The sequence below is a fragment of the Rattus norvegicus genome, chromosome 4 (assembly GCF_021556685.1).
Source record: "Rattus norvegicus strain SHRSP/BbbUtx chromosome 4, alternate assembly SHRSP_T2T, whole genome shotgun sequence".
Taxonomy (NCBI): Eukaryota; Metazoa; Chordata; class Mammalia; order Rodentia; family Muridae; genus Rattus; species Rattus norvegicus.
The window spans coordinates 175,620,118-175,633,373 of NC_141537.1; the positions used below are offsets into that span (position 1 = coordinate 175,620,118).

Here is a 13,256-nt window from a genome sequence, read left to right on the forward strand (position 1 = left end):
AGCTTCATCCCAGATTTTATTAGAAGCTCCAGGACTAAAAACTGCGAGGATCTTGAGCTAAAGCGCTGCCCTCTTCGTCTGAGCTTCCCTCCTTGGGTCGTTGGAACGTCGGGACAGGTAAGCAGGTCCGGCTGAGAGTGAGGACTATGCCTCCGCGGTGTGGACGGCAGCTCTATGCCTCAAAAAAAAAAAAATCTATTTAACTTTCTGCACATTTTTGTGTCCTGTCTTTGCGTACGGTAAGCACTCAGAAGGTGAGACTCTTGCTCCACTTATGGCTTCCTTCTACAGGACACCTTCCCACACACACTCTGAGCGGATGCTTTCCTCTAGAGAAGTACAGGGCTGTGAAAATCCCCAGTGACTTCAGGTTTCGAGGGCTCGTCCCGCCTCCGCTGGGCGCGGGAAGGCGTGGGAAGGCCCCGAGAAACTCTCCGAGGGGCCAGGCTGGCCGGGGGAGTGGCTGCCGTGGGCCGCCGCGCAGGCGCGCTGCCTCGTCCGCGTGAGTGCGCGCGTTCCGGCGCGTGTCCCCGCGCGGGCTCCGTAGCGCGTGTGCAGCCTGACGCAGCCCCGCGGGCCCTCCTCCCGCTCTGCGGCGGCTGCGAGGAGTTTGGGGCGTGCGGGCGCGGGGAGGCGGGGGCGAGGCGGCGCGCCGCGAGAGGAGGCGGCGGCGGCGAGAGGAGGCGGAGGAGCAGCAGGCGCCGCCATGGCCGCCGCGCTCACCGACATGGCCGACTTGGAGGAGCTCTCCCGCCTCAGCCCGCTGTCCCCCGGCAGCCCCGGGCCCGCGGCGCGCGGCCGGGCCGAGCCGCCGGAGGAAGAGGAGGAGGAGGAGGACGATGAGGCGGAGGCAGAGGCGGTGGCCGCGCTGCTGTTGAACGGCGGAGCGGGCGGCGGCGCGGGGGGCGGCGAGGCGGAGACCATGTCGGAGCCTAGCCCCGAGAGCGCCAGCCAGGCGGGCGGGGACGAGGACGAGGACGACGAGGACGACGAGGACGAGGGCAGTAGCAGCGGCGGCGCTGAGGAGGAGAGCAGCGCCGAGAGCCTGGTGGGCAGCAGCAGCGGCGGCTGCAGCGGCGACGAGACGCGCTCGCTGAGCCCGGGCGCGGCGAGCAGCAGCAGCGGCGATGGGGACGGGAAGGAGGGCCTGGAGGAGCCCAAGGGACCGCGGGGCGGCCCGGGCGGCCCGGGCAACGGCGGCGGTAGTAGCAGCAGTAGCGTGGTGTCGAGCGGCGGCGACGAGGGTTACGGCACCGGGGGAGGCGGGAGCAGCGCGACCTCCGGGGGCCGGCGGGGCAGCCTGGAGATGTCGTCGGACGGGGAGCCGCTGAGCCGCATGGACTCGGAGGACAGGTCAGTGCGCCGCCAAGGGAACTCTTCCCGGACCCGGTCGAGGGGACTCAGGGGACTCCTTCCTGACTCCAGGGGACTCCCCTTGGGTCCTGTCTAGGGGACTCTTTGGACCCCTTTGAGTTGACTTCCTTGCCCGATCCCCTCCCACCTCCTGGACTGGTGGCCCAGCAGGGGGGACCTCCTGGCAGCGATCTCCTTGCTCCGGGTAGAGTCCGGGCCACCGCCAAGGGGACCAAGGGGACTTTCTCGCCGCGGTCCTTTCCGTTTCTTGCCTCCCCTTCCCAACCCCGCCCGCCCGCCCGCTCGCCTTGAGAAACGTCTTCGCCAGCATCACCCCTGCCCCCGACTCTGGGACCCCGGACCCCAGACCCGGGGGACTTTCTCTCGGTGATCTCCCGCTCCCTGGTTCTCGGCCCCTCCCCCCCAGATCTCAACTTGGAAATCCCGGGCGGCCGCCGCGCCCCTCTCTCGCCACTGAGCGGCTTCCAACTCCTCACCATCCCCCTCAACTCTCCTTTCCCCTACCCTCCTTACCTCCGCGCGCGGTTCTTTCGGATCGAAGGACGACTCTATCCCGGAGACAGCTCCCCCAAAGCGGCCCAGAAGCCCTTGGTGTACACCTCGGTAGCTTCGTGCATCGGTGTTCGGGAACACTTGTCAGAACTGTAATTGACAAGTGTTTTCCAATATGGCTGGTCTCCTGGATCTCACGGGAGTAACTTGTGCTGGGAGGACATCCCCAAGCCTGGCTTTGCTTTACTTTCAAAAAGGACTGTTGGTCTGTTGTGTGTAATCACAGCTTCTCGAACCCCTCACATGTATCAGTTATATCATCTCAGGGGATTTGAGTTTTGGTCATCAAATCTGAGCGACCAAGTTTTAAACATTGTGGAAAAGAACAGTGAGTTTGAATTGATGTCCTTTACAGTAACTTTGCAGAATCAGAAAGAATTGGAGTCATAAGATACAGCCATGAAGGTTAAACAATTAGGATGTGGCTTACTTATGAAAACGGCATTGTGCAGCGATACTTTGATGTGGGAGTCACATCCCCCTTGGTGATTTTTTTTTAAAGTCATGTATGGGGGAGGTGTCTGGAGGAATTGTGGCTTTTCTAGAGCTTGTTCTAGTTAGAACATTTAAGAAATGTAGTATGTTTTGGTTGCTGCTCTAATTTTTGATTGCTTTGTAAAATTTCATAATTGAAGTTGATTTTCAATGTACTTTGAAAAAGAATCAGGCTTAATATGTTCCTAAAGTACATTAGCGTTTACTTTTGACCATCTGCTAGTGTTTTGATGATTAGAATTTATAAGCCAGTAGTGATTTCTCTCCTCGGGTTGTATTTTTTTGGGGGTGGGGTGCATCTGCCTAATCAGTTGCCCTTATTGAGAATTCAACTTTACCTCCCTTAGTCTCTGGATAGAGTCCACACACACCACCATCCCTGGATTTTGATTTGATCTTAAGTTAAAGCATTCTGAGGTCTTTAGGAATTCTGGTTGCCAAAAAAGATGAATATGTTATTAGCTAGTGATAAATGAACAATCTGGAGGAAAAAAAAACCCTCAGGCATTCTTTTGACACTTTAAAACTGAGATAAGTAAATACATTTTCTTTTTCCTCCAACATCTGTACAACAAGGTTTCCCTTTGTAGCCCAGGCTAGTCTGGTATTCACAGAAATCCTCAGCCTCCCAAATGCAGGATCCACCATCTATCTGCCACAAGAAGTGTTCTTGAATGGGTGTAAAACAGACTGCTCCTTAGGAAAACTTAGAGAAATGTGCTAACCTGTAGGTGTGGTTGGGGAAGGTAATGTCTTTTTTTTTTCTTTTTCTTTTTCTTTTTTCTTTTTTTTTTTTTTTCCGAAGCTGGGGACTGAACCCAGGGCCTTGAGCTAACCACTGAGCTAAATCCCCAACCCGGGTAATGTCTTTAAGAAACCTGTGGGGCCGCCTATTTTGGGGGCTGCTGTGCTGAGTTGTAGGCGTGGCTGGGGAAGGTAGTGTCTTTGAGAGATCTGTGGGACAGCCTGTTTGGGGGCTGCTGTAATCTGTTACTTTACTCAGCCAAAGCCCTGTCTGCTCGTCAAACACTGAGTCTAACCACACAGTGGTGCCTGTGCTGCTATTCACTGCAGTGTAAGTTTCATTGACAACAGTCTACCAACTTTAGTGTGAATGTGTGCACACCCATGTTGGCATGTCTGCATTTCATTCTCCTGTTTATGATTCACGAGAGGGTTATTGTAACTTCCATTAAGCAGATGGAAACAAACTGTGTCTCCCTGAAAACAGCATTCTTTGAGATGCAACTGGGTGTGAAACAAGGTTCACAACTCCATTATTCCCTCAGAAGAAGACTTGGAATAGTTAGCTTTATTTCATTTTTAAGGAAGAGTTTATTTTGATTTATAGTTTTAGGGTAGGGGTGGGATAGGGTGGGATGGGAAGATAAAATCCATCCTGGCCTGGAAATGCATGTAGCATGCAGGAAGGATTGGGACAGGAGCAAGAAGTTGGCCATCACGTTCTGTCCATGCTGTAAGGTTGAGCACGAGAAGAGCCTGGGGTTTTTTCTGGGTGGGAGGGTGAGGAGCACTTGGTTTCTGCAGTCCTGGCTGTGTTGTAACTCCATATGTAGACCAGGCCGCCCTTAAACACAGATCAGTCTGCTTCTTTCTGCTGGACAACAAACAGAAAACCCGGACTGGGTCACACGCACAGTTAGACCTTTGAGATGTGCCTCGGGGAGCTGTCCACATGGCTTGGGGGAGAGGGGGACCAAGTCCTTCCCTGCAGAGGAAGGTGTGGCCGCAGTGGCTTACAGCTCTGGCCTAGAATAACTCACTTGAAATAATAAGTGGTATATGTCCTTACCCCCACCCTCTCCATTACTTACTTTCAGGGGACAGTGAGTTTCTGGTTAAACAACAGTTCAGTAATTTGGTTTCATTTGGTATTAGATATCCAATTTTGACATAATCAATGATGAGTAATACTTGGATCAAGTCCAGATAAGGCTAAGACAATCAAGCATGCTTGCCTCCTTATTCCTGTAATTAAGATTTATTTACTGGTGTGTGTGTGTGTGTGTGTGTGTGTGTGTGTGTGTGTGTGTGTGTGTGTACACAGCAGGTGCACTTACAGAGTTCAAGGCCTCCATAGTTCTCTCCATCTCATGATCTATGGGAATCAAACTCGGCAACCGGCTTTGTAGGAAGTCAATTTACTGCTGATCCACTTCACTGGCCCATTCTTGCTTCCCTAAAGCTTTTAAACATTGGCAACTGAGAAAAAGCTATTGTGGTGATCATTTCCGGGTAGTAGCTTTTTCACCTGCGTGAGGAATCCTTACTAGTGATACTGGATTGTAGCCTTGATCGTTCTGAAATACCTCTTGTTGGCTTTGAGTTTTATGATTCAGAGTTAGATTAAGTTTGGAGAAGATTCATATTTTTTTTTTTTTGACAGTCTGACTCTGGTTTAGACTGGCCTGTTATTCCACTATAACCTAGGCCAGCCTTAAACTCGAGTCAGCCTTCGGCTGCCGTGCTGCTTAGGATCCAGATTAAAGTGCACCAATCAATCCCTGCCTGCATTGGTGGTTGGTCATGGAAGGGAGCTGCAGGTTTTATAGTAAGTTGATGGGAGGATACAGTAGCTAGCTTAAAATCCTTTAAAAAGGTTGAGACATTACTGTGACAGCAATATATATGCTTACCTTATTGTCTGAGCTGTTTTTGTTGGAATGGTAGTTTTTCAGGTTTTGAAAATATTTAGAAAAGCTGTTCTGTTACTTGCCTTTAATCCCAGTACTCTGGAGGCAGAGGCAGTAGCCTAGTGTGCATAGTAAATTCCAGGAGAGCCAGGGTTAAAACACACAGACCCTGTCTCAAAATAAAAGAAAACATGTTAAACATTCGAGTTAATCTTCTGTTATGCCTTAAAATGTATTCACATTTCTTAAGTATGCATGTTCTCTATAGAAAAATAATTAACTAGAAATGCCTAGATATTAGAATATTTCATTGTTTCCTTTACAAACATGCATCAGACATTTTTGGTTTTGAAAGATTTTTTTTTAATTAAGTGTAGTTATGCATGTATATCTGTACTTGGGTGCAAGTGGTTTCAGATCAGAGGCATTGGTCCCTTCGGAGCTGGAGTTTGAGGCAGCTGTGAGCCTCCTGTTGTGGGTCCTTTTGTCTTTGCCTATGGATTAACAAGAGTTCTTTCTCCAAACTTCTATTAGAAGTATTGTAATAAGTAGCTGATTTCTAAATTGATTAGATATGTTGTACAAAATGGTTGAGAAATATGTTAAAGCATATTTAATAGTATTTTAAACTATTGTGGTTTTGTGTGTAAGATTTCTTTTTTTGGGGTGGAGATATAGGGTGACATTTCCCGCTTGATCCATCATGTATGTTGTCCTTTACACTTTAATTCCAAGGTAGGTTTTGCCATAGCTTCTAGCAAATAATTTTATTTATTGTATTAATTAGACTGGGTCTATGTAGTCTATAGAACTCCTGATCCTTGTACCACAAGAAGATTTCCAAAGTGTTAGGATTACAGGCAAGTCCTATCACACTGAGCTCAGCAAACCTGATTACTCAAAAGTGAAGAATGCCAGGTTTTACCCTTTACCTGTCATCTGTTAATAATGGTGGAAGCTGCAGTGGATGAAGAATTTGGTGGTAGTGCAGTGAACCATGCCAGTTCAGCATGGACCACAGTGTTCAGTGCTTCAGCCCTGGATAATTTGTGTGGCATCAATATGGACTGGCTGGCTTCTCTTAGAGTTGATCTGAGAAAGAGCAGAAGGGAAGCCACAGAGCTCTTTGAGCTAGATCTACCTATAATAAATGTCTTCTTTATTGTAGGTTTATGTGTGCATTTATGTTTGTGCCACATGTGCGCTTGGTCCCATTGGCAACCCTGGGACTGAAGTTAGGATGGTTTTGGGAATTAAGCCCAGATCCTATGGAAGAGTAGCAACTGAGTAATGTGCACTATCTCAGTAAGCTGCTTCTGTTTCTATTTTAGTCTCTGATAACATTAAATTGCCTTTTCACCTATGAACAAAACAAACTTTTAAACTCTACAGTTTAAAAAGCAGTGTGGTGCACCCCTGTAATCTAATTACTTAGCAGGTAGAGGCAGGAGGATCATCCAGCAAGTATCCGGTTGGCTTAGCCTCTGAGTTCCAGGCCAGCAGAGGTTAATATATCCAAATCTTGACTGAAATAACAGCCACCCCCTCCAAAATGAAACTAAATGCAAACATCAGAACACAATTATTGCTTTTCTGGCCACTTTGTTGTGTGTGTGAGAATGTGTTTTGGGTGGTCTTGTTGAGAGAGGGCAGGTCTCTTCTAGACCAGGCTAACCTGGAACTCACGATGTACACCAGGCTGGCCTCAGACAGAGAACTTGCATCACCAGTCTCCTGGGTTCTAAGGTTACAGGCATGATCAGCAGTACCTAGTGACAGTTTTTAAAGGGACTTTAAATCCTTTTATACATTTGTGTGTAGGTCAGAGGACAGCTTGTGGGGGTCACTTCTCCAGCCTTTAGGAGGGTGTGGGGCTGAACTCAGAGCCCAGGCTTTTTACAGAAGAGCCAGTCTCAGTGAGCTGTCTCTCTGGCCTGGAAGCTTTCCTTTAAATGTCATCATCTGTTTGGGTTACATTTTTCTGGAACTTATAAGCATATTTTTGTTTTGAAATTTTTTTGTATGTCTGTATCTGTATTGGGTCTGTGTGAGAACAGGTGCCTGAGAGGCCAGAGACTTCAGAGCTTTGGGAGCTGGGGTTACAGGTGCTTGCTAGCCAGGCCGCCCAGTGTGAGTGCTGAGAACAGTGTGGACCCTTTGCAGGAGCTGTCCTGCTCTTCATTCACCAGCCTCCCTCCGGAAACGTTGTTGTATTAAAGTAAGGTGGTTCCACTGTAGTCTGAACATGATGGCCGCTGTCTGAGCTAGAGGAGTGTGGGTGTAGTAGTGCTGAAGGGCTGTCGGCTTGACAGACCATCTCTGTGCTGTGTGGAGTGAGAGGCCATAGAGGGAAGCAGCCTGCTTGTTCTCCACACACTGCATTTATTTCATCATTGTTGCACAAAGTCCCCTTTGACCAATTTAGTGAATGCTGCTGGGTCTTCTCTAGAGAAGTCACTGTGGGGATAGACAGTAGTCTTTTTTCATCTTGATTAGAAAAACCCATTTTGGCTATTTGTTTTACTGTGATAATTAGATGTAGTTAGAGCAATAACAGTAATAATTTCTAAGTTTAGGTTAATGTTTTTTAATGTACTTAGAATTTTTTATGATCAGCTCAGTGCGATAAGCATCTCTAGCCTTTTATTCTGAGTTTATTTTTTGAAACAGGGTCTTCTGGCTAGCCTGGAGCTCACAGAAATATGACCATCTCTATCACCCAAGTGCAGACAGATACTAAAGGAAACGCCAGCCTTGCTAGAGCAGTCCTAGTAGGTGACAGTATTGTAGGTAAAAAAGAGAAGCACCTGCAACCAACATGTTTTCCTTGTTAGCAGTTAGAGGCCGGATCTTTTGTGTGGTCTTCAGGTTGTCTACAGTTTGCTAAACACGTTGCTTATTATTACAAGGTAGAAGATTTGTAACACATGGCTCATTCCTTCTGTAAGCTCAAAGCCAGTCTGGGATACATAACAAGGTCTGAGTCAGAAAAACCTAACCCAATTAAAAAGCTTAAGGTTAGATTGTTCTTTCAGGTGACCCTTTCAGTGCTCTTAGACTGCACTTTTTTTTGCTTGCACTTTAAGCGGTTTTCATTTGGTATGTAGGGTCATGTTTGTCTCATTCTGTTTTGAGATGGGCTCTCTCTCACTGTTTGTTCAGACGAGCCTGGAACTCCACTGATGTTGTGTCCAGCGGACAACAAAAGCTAACAGGAGACTGCCCTTGAACTTTTCCCTGCCTCCCTCCCTCTCACTCAGGGTTTCCAAGTGTGAGCCCTGCACATGGCATCCTCAGATGGACAGTTCAACGCTGGGTCAGAACTGCAGGTGACCCCTCCTCCTGCTGCCCGAGGCTTACAGACATGTCACACCACATGGCCCGTGTACTGTCTTGAAAAATGGAAATTTTGGAATCTTTGTTTTTTATAGGCTGTAGATACATATCATATGCAGGAGTCCCCCAGATTCCATATATTCATTACACACACACACACACACACACACACACACACACACACACGAGTTTGTACTAATTAGGTGAATTGAAGGGTTCTTAAAGATTGTGCAAGGGAAAAAGTCTGATCTCTTAGAGATTAGGCAAGTTCTTATTGGAATTTTCAATCCAGGACCTTCATTTGTTCCTGAAGGAAGGGTTTGGGGTAAGCATTCATGGTGAGTTCATGGTACCTTAATCCTTTCCTTTCTGTCGCACTCAGCACAGAGGGCTCCAGCCCTGTAATAAAAAAGTACTGTTTTCACAGTAGTGGACATTTTGGTGTCTGTTGAGAAAATACAGTTTAAAAACAATCAACAGGGTACAGTGCTGCCCTTGGAATAATTCCTGCGCTCTCTCCTGCACAGAACAGTGATTACTGCAAACTCTGCAACAGGTGATGAGGTCAAGGTTGTGGGGTGCTCACTGCTCTAGTATGCTCATCTTTGTACAGAGAGTGAAGCGTCATTGCTCTAAGTATGTACAGCTATGTGTCTGTCATTCAGAGTTAACACAGTTTATGAATTTCCAGTAGTGATTGGAAACTTTTCCTCAAGTGGAATTTTTTTTAAAAGATTTATTCATTTATTATATATAAGTACACTGTAGCTGTCTTCAGATACACCAGAAGAGGGCATTGGATCTCCTTACAGATGGTTGTGAGCCACCATGTGGTTGCTGGGAATTGAACTCAGGACCTCTGGAAGAGTAGTCGGTGCTCTTAACCGCTGAGCCATCTCTCCAGCCCCTCAAGTGGAATTTTATATGGAACCCCAACACATAAAAATGAAAATGACATTTTATTAGCACTGATTTGGGGGGGCAGGTCTTTAGACTTTTTTTGTTAATTTTATTTCATGTGCGTGTGTGAAGGCATGTATGCAGAGATCAGAGCAGCTGTGCAGGAGTTGGTTCTCTCCCTCATGAACATGCTAAATGAGTGTTCTACCACTGAGTTAAACCCCTCAGCTCTACAGTTAATTTGTTTGGTTTTGAGACACTGTCCGGTTGTAACCCAGGTTGGCCAACTTGTGATGATCACTTGTCTTCCTTGGGTACCATGCCGGCACAGTTGCAAACTGATCTTTTCTTCTAATTCACCATGTGGCTGAGGATGATTTTAAATCCCACCACCATGCATGGTGTACATGGTGCTACAGATTTGAGTACGAGCTTGTGTATAGGCAAGCCATCTCCAGAGCTATGCCTCTAGCTCCCTTTATATTTTATTTTGTGAGTGTAAGTGCATATGTACGTGCTGGCATGTGTGTATATGTGGGCACATACATGGAGGGCAGAGGGACATCTGGCTAGAGAGGATTGAATTCAGGTCAGCAGGTTTGGCAGCAGGTGTCTGTACCTGCACAGAGCCATCTTGCAGTGTCCCCTCCCCTCCCCCCCTCCAATTTCAATCACCTTTTTGCCTTCTCTTTTAGTCCTGGAGATTGAATTGAAGCAAGGTCTTCACAATTAATAGGCAAGCACTAATGCAGTGTACTCTAGTCTGAAAACTGAATTTAATTAATTTTGGTGTTGGAAACTGGACCTTCTTAGAACCAATTTGAGCCTTTTCATAATGAAAACGGGAAGAACCGGACGTGACGGTGGTTCAAGGCTGTCTGATTACAGAGCAAGTTTCAGGCACCCCGGGCAAATAAGACTGACTCAAAAAAAACCAAACAGACCCCCAAAAAACAGTAGCAAGATCTCACAAATTAAAACCAATTGATAGACATTTCAGACTTTGGGAGAGAGATGGGTTGTGAAAGGTTAATCGGTGCCAGCCTACGAAGCATGGCAAAGACTGTCTCGTGGTTTTTGGCAGGGTGGGTGAAGCAGCTAGAAGTGCCCTCCACCGTCCTGATGCGGAAGCTGGAATCTACATGGTAGGAGGGAAGACCCAACCCCTGCAAGTTGTATTTCCCCCAAAATGAAAATTTTGTTTCTAACAATTTTTACTGTCAATGTACCGTTCATAGATTTAAAAACTCAAAGGGAACCTCTAAGAAGCCACTTGAAGTTCCCTAGACTACCTGGGAATTAGGGGCATGAAACTCAGCCTCGAAAACAACCAAAAAGCCTGCAACAGGTACAGAATGAGTGCTAAAGAACTCTCAGTCCAGCTTTCACATGGTGATTCACTCACAGACACCAGTTCTAGGGGAACCAATGCCCTCTTTGGGGACCAAGTGGTACAGAGACACAATTGTACATATTTTTTAGAAAGGGTCTGTGTGTGTGAGCAGGGCGGGGCGAGCGCTTAAGAGGCAGAGACAGGAGTATCTGAGCCAACGTGGCCTACATGGATAGCCACGACTATATAAAGAAACCCTGTCTCAAAAAGCCAAAACCAGGCAAACAACCGAATAGTGAAGGACAGATGTGCATGGTCAGTGATCGATTAACTCAGTAGTAGTGAGGTGCAGGCCAGAGGGAGGGTCAGGAAGCATTTAAGCTCATGCTTTATATTGTATGTATGGAGCTGCTGGTTAGCCTGCTCCGCAGGGGACCTCCCAGGAAAAAAGGTCACAAGTCACACTGCAGCCACCCATCTTCATCTGCTGTAAGTCAGTGCCCACAGGCAGAGATGGTGGAGCAGAGGTAGAGGAGTCCCTCACAGTAGGTTCAGAAATCTATCTTTAGGGTTTGGCTGATTGTCTGCCAGGCCATGTCTGTCTGTCTTGTTGTTAGCCAGGTGTTAAAGCAGAGAATGAGTCTCTGAAAGGCCTTCAGAGTTGTGGGGAGCTAGCTCTTTGTGGGTCTGCCCTTCTGTGCCCAGTGCTTAGTGTCAAAGGGTTCCTTGGAGTTGATGGACGTGAACCTGCCTTGGCAGACTTCAGAATGTCAGCAGCAGGTGCTGGAGTGGAAGTGGAAATGCAGACTGGGCCTGGTTGGCTGGGCCACACAGGCCCCCAGCTCTTCCTGTCTGCTGCCTTCCAGCATGTCAGTGGATGAACTAAGTTCCCCTGTGGGTCAGGCTTGGTGGCTACAATCTTGCCTGCCTCTTGATTTGAGGACTCCACCAGGAGGTAGTTTATCTGCCTCCAAGATCTGAAAGGCCTTGGGTTAGGACCTGGGAGATCCCGGAAATGCCGACTGCAGCTTATTTTTAAATAAAGTTCTAGTTTCTTAATCTGCTCAGGGGCTAGAGGTTAGGTTTTGGTAACTCCAACCCCCCACCCCCATGTGCATGGTGTGTGCCTGCGTAGGGGCAGGGGTGATGGTTTGCTTGTAGGGTAGTTAGTCTAGCTAATGCTAAGAAAGTATTCTGCCATCACCCATATCCCCAGCTGCTGTTCACTTCACTCCTTTAAGATATTCACAGTGGATTTCATCTCAGGCTGTCTTCACATCCCTGGCAGCCCTGCCTCAGCCCACAGCACCCAGCCTTATGTTTGGTTTTAAGGCACTGTTGTGTGTTTACCTTGTGCTTTATTGCCAGCTCCCTCAAAGCCTTGCAGTGGTGTGGGAGCCCTGTGGAGCAGAATGCTGGATGTGATCATGCGCTGTGAGAGCATGCTGGTCCTGGAGGATTGCTAGCAGTAACAGCCCTTTCTTCTCTTGCAGCATCAGCAGCACTCTAATGGACATAGACAGCACAATCTCCAGTGGACGCTCAACTCCAGCCATGATGAATGGACAGGGGAGCACTGCTGCTTCCAGCAAGCACATTGCCTACAACTGCTGTTGGGACCAGTGCCAGGCCTGCTTCAACTCCAGCCCAGACCTGGCAGACCACATTCGCTCCATACATGTAGATGGTCAGCGTGGAGGGGTTGGTTTTGCCATTCTTTTTCATTCTGTTTTTTATTGTGTTCATTTATAATTGCAAAGAGGGTTTTTTTTTCTTCATGAAAGGAATTGGTGAATTCCCTCTTAAATACTATTATCCTGTCTGATTGCTAGGTTACATGAAATATTTGGATTTCAGTTTGTTCCTAGATGTGTTGTTTTGAAGAAATGAACCCTTTAAAGCTGTGTGTGGTAGAAATATATAAATGGGACACAGTGACTCCCAAGGTTCTGGCACTGGAGAGGAGAGCATCTGGGAACCAGTGTCATTCAAATGGTTCCTGTCAAGAGACAGTGACAGGGTTGCTACATGTAGCCAGCCCATGTAATTCGAAGAGATTAGAGCCATCTTTCTAGCCCCTTTAACATTTTACTTACTTTTATGTGGATGGGTGTTTTGCCTGTATGCATGTCTGTACACTATATGTCTGGTGATTTTTATACTGGAGATAGACTGTGAGCTACTATTTGAGTGCTGGGAATTGGACTCGGGTCCGCTCTGAAAGAGAAGCCTGTGTTCTTAGCTGCTGAGCTCTTCTCCATCCGTCCAGCCTCCCTCTGACTGACTGCATGTATAAGCATGGATTGGGTGTATTGGAAATTAAATTACTTAGGCAACAGATGATGAGTGTACTTTAAAGAATTAGGAGACAACCTGGGTGTTATCTTAGCATTCAGAAGTTGAGGTAAGAGTATGCATATAATTAAAAAAGAGGGAAAAGTGTAGAGCTTTCGGGTCTGTCCTTTGGAGTCTCACAGTGGCACGGGCTTTCTCCGGTGCTGGCTGTGCCGCCTTGTGTTTGGCATCTTGTCTTCTGAGTTCTAAGGATACGGCATGACCACTGTGCCTGCCAAGTTTGTTTACTATATTTGTTTTGTCTAGTGTTCTCTAAT

General features: G+C 47.3%; 1 protein-coding gene across 3 annotated transcripts in view; it reads left to right on the plus strand.

Annotated features, from left to right (window-relative positions):
- The first annotated feature begins 524 nt into the window (after nt 1-524).
- Aebp2 (AE binding protein 2) overlaps nt 525-13,256 on the plus strand; it is a 37,598-nt gene continuing 24,866 nt past the window's right edge. For 2 of the 3 annotated variants that reach the window (XM_087657058.1, XM_087657059.1), the window contains exons 1-2: nt 686-1,353; nt 12,138-12,345. In XM_087657058.1, coding sequence (XP_087513184.1) covers nt 707-1,353; nt 12,138-12,345 — 855 coding nt within the window. In that variant the 5' untranslated portion in view covers nt 686-706. Of the gene's footprint in view, nt 1,354-12,137; nt 12,346-13,256 lie in introns of all 3 variants that reach the window. The other variant, NM_001401545.1, reaches the window with a different exon arrangement.